The following is a 12,245-nucleotide window of genomic DNA, read 5'->3' as shown; positions in this document are numbered from 1 at the left end:
TATTTAAAAATTTTTGAATGGCCTATAAAATTATTAAAAATTTTCATAAAGTATGACTGTTATAGGTCAAATTGAAGGTACTATAATCAACTTCACCATAAAGTTTCCAGAAACGAGTTCTTTTCTGTCAGTTAAAAGTTATTCACGTTTAAAGTTACAAAACTTGAAATTTACAAAATTTTGAAAATTTTAAATGGCCGCCGTTTCTAAATTAATTGACCGATTCTGCTCATCTTTGAACTCGACCTCGGTAATTACCTAAAGAATATGTGTATCAAGTTTCATCAAGATCGGTTGAAAACTTTTCGAGATATCCTGATAACAAGGCTGGTTATATTAATATGTATATATATATATATATATATATACGCGCGCGCGTGTGTGTGTGTGTGTGAATTTTTTAACCAATGGCATTTTTGGAACCTACTCGACTAATTATAACATATGATAGCAAAATCAGGTGAAAATTTCACAAATGCAATAGTTAGATTTCTAAAGAAATCTACCTAAAAAGAAAAACTACAAAAATTTCTAAAATTTTTTTGTTGCTAGTTTTTTTAAGACTACTCAAAAACCGCAGAGTCTACAGAATTTTAAAGTTCTAATCCAAAAACTAAACCTTTGGAGCTACAATTTATTTTTTTTTATTTTCTGTACGACCATTACTCTCAAAGTTACGACCTGCTGAAAATTGCCCAAAAATTTGGAATTGTTTTTTGATGCCTTAATTTTTTCCAATAGTGTAATTCGATTCATTAAATAAATTAACATTTTTAATATTTTAAAATATAAGAGATAATTATGAGCTGTGATAGAATTTGGTATTTTACAATAAACGGTATCATAATGTAATATAATTAATGCAAATAATTTATAAAGATGATTTTTATTTATAAGTAATTTTATCATATGACATTACAAGCGAAATCAATTCACTCAACAAAATAATTATTCGCTGTTAATAAATATTCGTTAATTATTAATAAAAATTATTAACCATTCATAAATGTACTTTCCTCCCAAATAAATATTTATTGAATGTTAAAAAATATTTATTAAAATTTAATAAATCAAATAATAGTCTTCAACGAAATTAAATTATTAATAGTTAATAAATCCTTCTATCGGTGTGAGTTAAAAATTTGATTGCTATTTATTTCTTTATATTTGTAAATGAAAAATTTTTCAAAATAATTTATAGTCAAGCTTGAACTTAACTTTCACAGCAATCTCATTACAGCTTTTAGCAGGCCTTCTACAAATAAATTCTTGTCAATAATTTTAGTTCAGATGTCGGTATAGATTTATTTGAACTTCTTAAGCAACTTCAGTACAGATTCAATACAGATTGCTGCAGTGAAAGATTTTGAGTATTTATACAACTGGGCTAAGATTACGTCAGTGTAGATTTTTTGACTCAAAGTGTGGCTTTCTTGGTCCTTTTTCATTTTATAATTAGGTGAGCGTTACCTTTAACTTGCTTGAAAATAGTTCACGGATCACCACCATGTAGCTGACAACGTTATGCACGTGAATATTATTGGGAAAATAATATTCATTGATGCATGATGAAATCGAACCCGGTCCTACGCCTTGTTAAGCAAGTACCGAGCCGACAAAATATTGCCAACCTGTATCATGCTACTAAATTTATTAAAGCAAAAATGTTTCATAAAATCTAGTGAAACTTCTGTAAATAATCGCTATTTTATAAAAAAGCTTTAAAAGAGATATTCTATTACTTGATTCTTAATAAAGTAAGCGAGAGCTCATCTCATACATTCAATTATCAAGTATTTGTAAGACATTATTAAATGAAAATGAATTTTCACCTGAAAATTTCGAAAACCCTGTTTTGAATTTTGATTGTGACTATTAATAATAAATTGAAGCAGTTGTAAGAGAATTCTTGGAAAGAACATAAAAAAGACAAGATTACACTGAATAAAATTCCAAATTATACTCAATTGCACACTGAGAAAACAGTTTATTTAAATGAAATGAGGCTTGTTAACTATAAATAAATCTCTTATTTAAATATCACCAGAAATATTTATTTGATACAAACAAATTGATTTATTTGAGACAAAGTTCTAGTATATTTGAATGAAATCCAGATTTGTTTATAGTTAACAAATATTTCTTTGGTGCAAACAATGATATATTTCAACCAAATGAGATTTGTTAACTATAAACAAATGGTATGTTTGAATATACTCAAAGCAATGATTTTTAGTTTTAGGTTAGGAAAGTAGTAAACGTAGACATATCAAACGTTTGGGGTAAAATGGGCACTTTTTTTGGAATTATTAATTATTCTGAAATTAACAATAAAACTAAAGTTAGCCGACGTTATTAATTTTTTTTTTTTCATTTATTAAATTAAAATTGAAAAATATTTTAAAAAATTGCACTTATAATTTTTCAATTTTTTTACAAATGAATTTTTTTTTTTAATTTCTTTTGTAACAATTTTTTTAATAAAACAAATTCTAAAAATTTTTAGATATCAGGTAACTCAATTTTCATAAATTAACAGACATCTGTCAATTTTTTGGACTTTTATAATAATAAAATTATTATGAATAAATTTTAATTAAAAAATTACACGTCTAAAAATTAAAAATAATTACAAGTGCATATTTTTTTTTTAAATATGTTTTTTTATCGTTGACCTGTAATAAAAATTTAAAAAATTGACAGATGTCTGCTAATTTCGGTAATGAAATTAAAATTAGCCGACAGCGAAAAAGTTTTATTTTTTTTTATCAATTGAATTAGAAATAAAATAATATTTTTAAAAAATTACACGGATAGTTTTTCAAATTTTTTACATGTGGAATTTTTTTTTTAAATTTTTTTTGTAATAATTTTTTCAATAAAAAAAATTCTAAAAATTTTCAGATGTCGGCTAACTTAATTTTCATATTTCGGTATCATAATTATTGTCTATTATAGTAAACTATTCCAATACATATTTATCTAAGCATATATATATATATATATATATATGTATGTATATATGTATATATGCGTGTGTATTCCCTGATTAAAAATATTGATTGAAAAGTATTGGGAATCAGTCACCCTATGTGAACTGTATATCTATATATACATGAAAAAGAATTGAAATTATTCAAAAGTATTCTAATTTCATCATTTTCAATCCTTTTCAATCAATATTTTTAACCAGGGTTTATTCATTTATTTATTTAATTAATTTCCATAAGAAATAATATTTATAAAATTAGTCGATTGTATCAGACACATTTGAAGGAACTAAAAATACAATAACAGAAATAAAAATCAAATAAATACATTGTTAAACTGAATTTATTTTTTATAAATCACGCCGAGAAACAACAGTTTTTCCATTGCCAGTAACATGGGATTTAATGCAATGCCTATATACATTTTTATTTAGTAACAAAATTTGTTCAGACTTTTCAAATGGTAGGGAAATTTCATAACATTTGATATTATTTAAAAAACCGTGGTTAAAACATTCTTTATACAGTATATATACATCATCCGTCTTACAAATAATTATATTAGTGATAAAACCAAACACTGGGTCGTTATTATCATCAATTTTTACATAAATCAAATAACTAGGCTTATAAAGCATTCCATTAACTTTAAGCCACGACACAGAGTATTTTTCAACACCTTTCCAAAAAGAAAAAGCATTATCTGTATAATTATCAACGTCACTAACATCACCACATTCAAAGCGATCTTCTAAACCACTTTTACTGATAATTTTGTAACAAAGATGCAGTTGAATTTTAAGTGCTACAGTATGAATTATATTAACACGCGAATTCACTATGTTAGCCTGTGCTTTTGAAAGCTTATGGAAGGATTCATATTTTGCACATGAAAAATCATTTGATGGTCCCATATTTTTTATTATAGATGGGACATGTAATATTAGATGATGCTTAGGCTTCAAATTTTCTGAAAAAGATTCAATGTATAATTGATTGTGCATTTTTATAAGTTGCTCCAAATGAATTATTTCACTTTTGGAAATTGTTGAGCTCATGACAATATCATAAATATCATACAAACACAAGTATAATTCCCATACAGAATCATCAAAGGGAACTAAATCGCCAATAATGATTCCAAAATATGTTACTAAGCAGGACATTTCAGCAGCTGTAATTATTATACAACCATTTTGAATATGGCTTTTTGATATCGTTGATACTTTATTTCCGTGATCAAATTCAGAATGATCAAAGTATTTTAGTCGGTCATTTAATTGTTCTAAAGTAAAGTATTTCTTATCAATAAAATTTTCAATTATTTTCGCCATATCGTACCTACATACGCCTAGTGAGAAATCATGCATAACATCACACGTAGCATTAACAACATTTTGAAAAAATGGAAGTTTGTCAAAAACACAAGATTCTTTGACTCCGTGAGATAAATTTTTAACATCTTCTGCATAATTTTCACAGTTACGCAATAATTTTACATCCTCTTTACATTGTTGATAGCATTCTGTTTTTGATGCTTGACAAAATCTGCAAAAATATGTCGTTACAAAAGTTTCACTATAACCAAAAATACTATTAACGCCTAAATTATCACCTAATAATCCCACAGTCACAAAAAATAAATGCTTCGTGTCACCGTCAATAATAATAGAAACCCCTGTGTTTGCAAGATCAGTTAATTGTTCAATAATATTAGAGAGGCATTTCTGATTTCCAAATGTTTTTAAATCCGAGGTATATAATAATTGAGCTAAAAAAATGCTATCAACAGAAGATGAAAATTCAGGTGGTAAAGCGGCAATCGAGAAGTATAGTCCCCCAATTTTATAAATCCCTGCAGCTGTAGACAGTGGATTACCAACCTCAAAGTCATCGTAGTATAAGTACAGAGGAATAACAATTTTGTTTTCGTATGACTTCATTATATTTTTCCATACTTTTCCTTGATATAAACTAGAATAAACTGATGAAGTTTTTGATGATTCAACTTTGATATATTTTGTTATTTTTTCGAAAACATAAGGCAATTGAAAATAATGAAAAAGTACGTTTTTTATCGATATTATTTGACTATAACATTTTTTTGTTAAAATTATTTTACCATCAACATTTCTATCATCATCTATTTCTCCAATATAAAATGATTCAGGCTTTATGAACAAGTGATTTTCTTTAAAAAATTTAAATCTTTTATGTTCTGTTTCAAAACCTTCAAATACATTGAAATTTAAACATTTATCAATATTTGAATGAAACTGGATTGGAATAGAATTTTTTAATTTTTCTCCGGTATGACTTGTTATTAGTTGTAAAAGTTCAGAGGAATCTACAATTATATTTCGAACAGCTGAGCGAGTAATACATTTGCTGTTATAAAGTTTACCAATAAACTGTGTAGCTCTAGTTTTAAAAAAATTATCATCAGTTTTTTGTCATTTTTAATTATTTTTCCACTATTATGTTTTTTTTTATTGATTGATGTTCTTGCATTGTGTGCAAATTAGCAACGCTGCTACAGTTTTTAACAGGAACATTAATCAATTCATCCATAGAATTATGTAAAATACAATTAGTTATATGTTCATATAATTGAGATACATTAAAAAAGTACGATGACATTTTTATTAATACAGATATATAGAGGTTCATTTGAATGCGCTGCTTTTAAATGATAAATAAAATTATCAAAATTTTGTAAAACTAATGAACAAAGGTTACAATGCATTTTAAAATATTATTATTTAAATAATAATGTATTGTAATTTATTTTTAAATTAAATTTAGTTTACTTTTAAAAACGAAATTAAGTTATGTGAATAACCTACACATTCTGATAAGGCCTATTTAAGGGGCTTTAAACATTATCGCAAAGTAATGTTATTTTTCTTCCAATTTTTAAGTTATTTTTAATTTTAATTTGACTCAATATATGCTTTTTTAATTTATTGATTAAAGTAAGTATGTGTGGAATTTTAGAATCGATGTTAGTCTTGATTTCATAAACTGCCCACTGAATTAAATAATAGATATGTTCGCCTGCTAGTGGGTACACCAAGTTGTATGAAATATAAATTTTCATAAGAATATCAACAGCTTTTAAAAACGTAGGAATCTTATACATTACATCATTCACCCACACAAAAACTTCTAAAATTTCGGAGTAATTTTTCCCGACAACTATAACAAATGGTTGAAACGGAAGTCCAATTTTTTTGCAGTCACTCTTCAGCTCACTGATGACTTCTTTAATCTTTCCAGGAATCTAAATATAAAATAAAAAATTTGAAGTTTATATTAAACTATAAATACATACAGACATAAAAAATTTACCTCAATGTGAACTAATAGACTTTTTCCTGCACCTTCGATGTTCGCCTTATAAAAGTTTTTTGTTTTTTCACTTTTTAAGTGATTAATCTTACATTTGTTAGCCTTAGGGCAAATAAAATGAGGCAATAGTGAAAATTCAATGATATTTCTAGTTTCATCAGATAAATCTGGATTATCTAATAGTTTTTTGTTCTCTAATGCCTGCTGAGGAAGTAATTTTTTATCACTAATTTTATAAATCTTGTTATAAAATTGTTTCCAACCTACAAGTAGTTTGTCCTTGGTGACAGAATACTTTTTGTTAAAATCTTGTTCAATTAACTGGTAGCCATAAGACTCTTTTAGGATGGGCCAGAGCTTCAAAATTTCTGCAATGTCTTGAAAGTTTTTGTTCACATAGTCAGCTTCACGTAAATCGTAGGATAATTCCCAGTGTTTGTAAACTTCTTCAATCCTTCGTTCATGTAGGAGAATTTTTTGACTGTCACTGGCACTACTTAAATTATTATTTTGAGCGACTTCAATTTTACTCGGCACTGTTAAATTTTTTTCTAAATTATCAGCTCTTTTTATAAATGTTCGCATGTTCCGAAATTTGTCAACGAATTTGCCTTTTGAAACTTCTGATTTCAACCTTTTAGAATCTTTTAACTTGACTGGAGAAACAAAAAATGTTTCTTTACATTCAGATGGAAAAACGCTTATTGTCTCTTGTGTAATTTGCCTCCAATCATCGTTGCTTAATAGGTTATTACGTTGAATCAGCTCTAAAATTATAATATCGATCAAAATAGTTAAGCAGCTAGAATCTAGTTCTTGAGTGTGATCGTAAATTTTTAAAATCACCGCACCGTAAGGATGACTTTCTAGAAAACTTTTTAATCCGTTAGGAAAATATTTACTTTTGGAACAAGTTTTTTTGTCACTTGATTTCTTCACTGTATCAATTAATGTAAGTTGCTCCAAATTATCTTCATGTGATGAAATATCAATTATTTGATTACCAGATGAACTAATCTCTCGAAAAAGACCAGTAGAATCAAATTGCAGATCTCCCTGAATGATATCAATTAACTCGACTGCACTTGATGTAGAAGGCAAAGCATTAATGTCAGGAACTTTACTTTTTTCTACCTGTATAAACAAAAAAAAAAATAAAAGTATTATTAATTAATTATTTTATTTAAAAAAAAAAAAAAAAATAGTAAAAATTGGGTTTATAAATAGAATCAAAGCATTGTCAACCTACGAGTTCACGATATTTTTGTCGCAACTTTAGTCTTGTGCCCATAATTTTGACAATTTTTTCAAGCTCATGGCTATTTTCTAATAGCTCTTGTAAAATATTAATTTCAGTCACTCCATTTTCTGTACCGCGTTTGAAGTTTTATTTTGGAAAAAAGAAAGTTAATCAAAAGTATTATTTTAAAACTCAACTAGATTTACTTAAAAGCCATAATCCGATACGCTGTAGTTATATCTTTTATAATTAAGTAGCATTTTTATTAGTATTATAACTAATAGTAGTATATTTTTTTATAACAATAAATCAACATTATTATAAAATATACAAATTTTATATTCAATAGCACATTTGAAAATTTTTTGTAAAAAAATTATTACTAAGCGACACGGATTTTAGGTTAAGAAATTTTTTTTTTCGTTCCAATGACTACATGAAATATAAAAAAAAAATTTTAATGAAAAAAATAAAAATAATAAGTCACAACCAGAAAAAATATAATTTCTTTAAGATCAATAGGCAAATAAATATTATAATAAAATAAATATAAAAGAAACAGAGGTTGGTCACAAAAATTCAAATGTAAACAATACTCTTACCTTCAAAAATAGGCCACAAATGCGACAAATCCGTCTTCCAATAATTGTTCCATTATAAACTTTTAATTATTACACTTCACAATAAGAATTATTCCATTTAAATAATAAGAAAAGACGCTTACTCGTTTTACCGGTCTGGAAATAAAGTATATAAACAATGTCTTGGAATGGCGAAATTTAGCGGGACAAAATAAGTGGCGACTATAGCGACACCAAGCGTAATTTACTTAAAGCGAGATTTGTTTATAGTTAACAAATCTTTATTTAAATGAAATAAATGAGTCGATTCATTTAAATAAACCAAAACGAAGTAGTATTTGATTCAAAGTAATATATATTTAAATTAAATAAATTTGTTAACATTAAATAAATATTTTTGATTCATTTCAAATAAATCTGCGTATTTGAATCAAACAAACTGTTTTCTCAGTGCATCTGTACTGAAAACAAATTTCATATAGTAACTAGTATAATCCAGATTATACTGCGTGATATTCCACCATTTTCTTTCTAGCGCCTACACAACTCTTACTTACAAAGTTCCCCTCTAGAAGGTATTATTAACACTATTATTTATTGAGCACTAAATATAAACATCAAAAATATAAAAAATAATGATGTGGTGTCATAAGACACCAGGTAGGAACGAAGTTACTTCGTATAATATAAAAAGAACACAATTTGCAAAAAAAGAAATATACTGAGTTTATAATGTGAGTATCCGCCACTGGGTTAGACAAGAAGTTCAAATGTACGTCGTGGCAGAAGGAGAAAGATAAAGGAAGAATGACGCATGCGCGTTGCTTGTACATGAATTCATGAGTATATACTACGCATTGGCGAGGCGGAATAGGATCAGAAAGATAAGGGATGAGCGAACGGAAAGAAAAAGGTTTTATACACTATTCGCTTGGGTATTCGACGATTGCACTTCCTTTATATATTTTTCTTACGATTTCAGTCCGGTCGCGCAGCATAATCCCTATCTCCTCCAAGCCTGCCGTAAGGAACTTCGTTCCAAAAGTCGTCGAAAGATTAACTTATTAAGTAATTAAATATTTGTATTAATTGATTTTACAAATTTTAATATAGCAATCACAGACACCGAATTTATTTCTCCTAGCATAGTTTCAATATCATAAGAAGGATAATTTGTACTGAATACCTACGTTAGCAAGTATCCACTATAATTTGACTTTTTTGTATAACAAATGAAGTCTGTGTGATTAGTCCCTGAAACGGAAGATAATAAGTTTTTGTTTCTCCGGGTTGTGAAAATTTTCAAGCACCTCGAGGATACTTTTGGAGTTACTAAAGATTTGAAATTTTTTTTCACTACCGTCAAAGAGCAATTCAAGCGTGGTGGAAATGGATATCGCCTCTACTGTGATCATTGAGGCGTGTACTTGACTTTGCGGTATCTTCCTTCGGAATTTAAGGCTGCTTGAAAGTTTGAAAATTCGACAAACTCACTGTTGTCTGTGTTCGGTTCATCCGTAAACCACCAACTACTTCTTCTTGATTCGTGACAAAAAAACTATAAAATTTGTGATTGAATTCTTTAGTCTCTTGTATAACAAATCTCTCTTTCAAGTCTATGTCTGAAATGAACCTCAGCAATTTATAGGATTGATGATAACACCATGTCTTATCACATGTAACTATATAATGTTTTATTGGTATTAGATCCTCGTATGCAAATAGTAAACGAAGTCTTGGTTCATAACTTATTAATGTTGGCCACCAATTTTTCGAGTACTGGAATCAATCAATGTTCGGTGTTTGACATCATTTTTCACCTAAAATTCGTACACAGATATCAATTACTGAGAAGGATCGGAGGTTTTTTAACTTCCGCCAATATTAGATTGATCGTAATTGACTGTATCCCATGGCGATCCTTGAAGCCTTGTTTTGAATAACTGATAATTTTTTAGGAACTTTAGCCGATAATAATGGATGAAATAAAAACCCTCCATATTCAATACGGGATATAATTAATGCTATGTATAACCGTCATAAGACCATCGAATCCACTCCCAGCCAAGTAGTTCGAAGGTAGATAAGTGTAGACAAAAGGAATTTCAGCATATTTCTCGAATTGAATCAATCTGTGTATCACATTTTAAGGTGTTTTCAAAGTATAAACCCAACAATTTAAAAACTAGATTGAACTTGACCACTTTATATGCAATTGTGAGTGACTACTGCCTCAATACTACTTTATTGTCACATCTAAAAACGCACAACTGATATTTCTCCGGTGATGGCTCCAGTCCACTAGAATCGAGGAATTTTAAAACGTCTTCTATAGTATTTTCTAAATCCTCTAATGCTTGCCTTGAGTGGTTGGCTATCTTATAGTAGGTGTCATCGTCATCAACTAGGTTCATCTAGTTGATATCTGTTACGTGAAATGTATTCCAACGGCTTCACATAGAGTGTATTTAAAAGCGAACTTAGCACCCTTTTTCGAGCTAAACCCTTGCAAATAACTCTTTTTTCGTCTATGCCTTCATATCTGAGTGTCAAGATTTTAAAACCAACTAATCGGTATAAGAAGGAAAGAAAGAGCTCCGGGATTTCTTCCTATCTGAGTATTTTAACTAACACGTCGGGCAGCATGTTGTTGTAAGCTTCTTTTAAATCAACTGACAGACCAGGACTTCATTGTCGTCAAAAGCGCTCGGGATTCCTGCGTTTAGTAGCGTCAAGTTGTCGCTACAAGATTTGCTCCGCCTGAATCCAAACTGATAGCTAGGTTTTTAAAGTATTCGAGGCACCAACACATCTATTGGGTAAAACTAACACTAATATGGCACGCATCTGACTCTGTTGATCACCCAAGCTAAGCAATATTTATTGTGGTTAGTACTAGGATGGATGACCGCTTGGTCAGCGCTAGCTGGCGCGTAGATCTCTGCGCGCTAGAAAAAGGGATTAACGTTTCGATAATCGATAAAGAAGAGTTTCATATCGATTATCGAGAACTTGGCCTTGTTTCAACTGTAATGATCCGGATAATCTCTTTGGTCTCCCCATTTCACTGTCTTAGGATCCCAGGAAGAGGTAAAGAACAAGGAGCATGTGATACAGAACGCACAAGTCAGAACACAGCTACAATAAAAAAAGTAACCACGAAAGGCAGTAAGCAAACAAATAAAGGCGTGTAAAAGAGCTTGAATCGCCTGTACAGTAGAACCCCATCATTTATTTCTCTATTTACACCAATAAAATTAATAAATTTGGCCATTAAAATCACTACAGCTAGATTCTTATCACTTTACAAGACTTGGATCACAACAGGCGGAAAAATGTTTCCTTTTATAAGGTCGTATAGCAAAGTTTCTCTAGCTTCATAAAAATTTTTACTCTGCTAATTCACATGATTCAGTTCCTCAACGGATTCTCCACATGAGCACTGTTTAGAATTAACAACTTTTAAAACGGTGCAAGCTATCTGCCAAAGAAGTGTGACCACTTCTCAAGCAATTAATTAACACAATGGCCTTCCTGCGAAACTTAAAACTATTAAAACACAAATAAGAACTTGTGAGAGGCGTGCGATGTTCTCACTATCTAGCATATCGGAGCTGAACCACTACCTATAGTTAACACTTTTGTAGAATTTACACATTATTATACCTAACGTGAATCGAACAATTTTAAATATTTCTAATTAGATATAATAATAAATAATTCATAAATTCGGCAAGTAATTGAGAGATACGGATTTACATCTCGGTACAGGCTAACTGAATTTTTTTTCAGTTTCCTTTAAACTTTAATTGCAAACATATCTTTTTCCTTCTTTTTGTATGTAACTTTTAATTTTATTCTTTGATAATAAATATTTATTGTATACTATGACAGCTTTATTAATATTCCATTCACAATGGATTTGATGGTTTTCTAGAGTCGAAGCAGTGATGATGAAGGGTTATCTCCAAACCAAAGCAGTGATTTTGAAGATCAACAGGAATTCATGGGTCGATATTCATCAGCTATTCACGGTGTATGTTTCATTAATAATATATGATTTAGTGGGTAGTTATTGACTTT

The 12,245-nt window shown here is 28.9% G+C and overlaps 1 protein-coding gene across 3 annotated transcripts in view; it reads left to right on the top strand.

The window, feature by feature from the left end:
- Positions 1-12,245, top strand: part of LOC141525863 (uncharacterized) — a 76,692-nt gene that overhangs the window by 56,164 nt on the left and 8,283 nt on the right. For 2 of the 3 annotated variants that reach the window (XM_074240551.1, XM_074240550.1), the window contains one exon: positions 12,100-12,198. The exons of the other annotated variant lie outside the window; for it this stretch is intronic. In XM_074240551.1, coding sequence (XP_074096652.1) covers positions 12,100-12,198 — 99 coding nt within the window. The remainder of the gene's footprint in view (positions 1-12,099; positions 12,199-12,245) is intronic. 3 annotated transcript variants of the gene reach the window in all.

The sequence above is a fragment of the Cotesia typhae genome, unplaced genomic scaffold, assembly GCF_013202065.1.
Source record: "Cotesia typhae breed Kobodo isofemale line unplaced genomic scaffold, CoteBio_Ctyphae contig_27, whole genome shotgun sequence".
Lineage (NCBI taxonomy): Eukaryota > Metazoa > Arthropoda > Insecta > Hymenoptera > Braconidae > Cotesia > Cotesia typhae.
The sequence above is the reverse complement of the archived record's forward strand: the minus strand, read 5'-3'. Positions and strand labels throughout refer to the sequence as shown.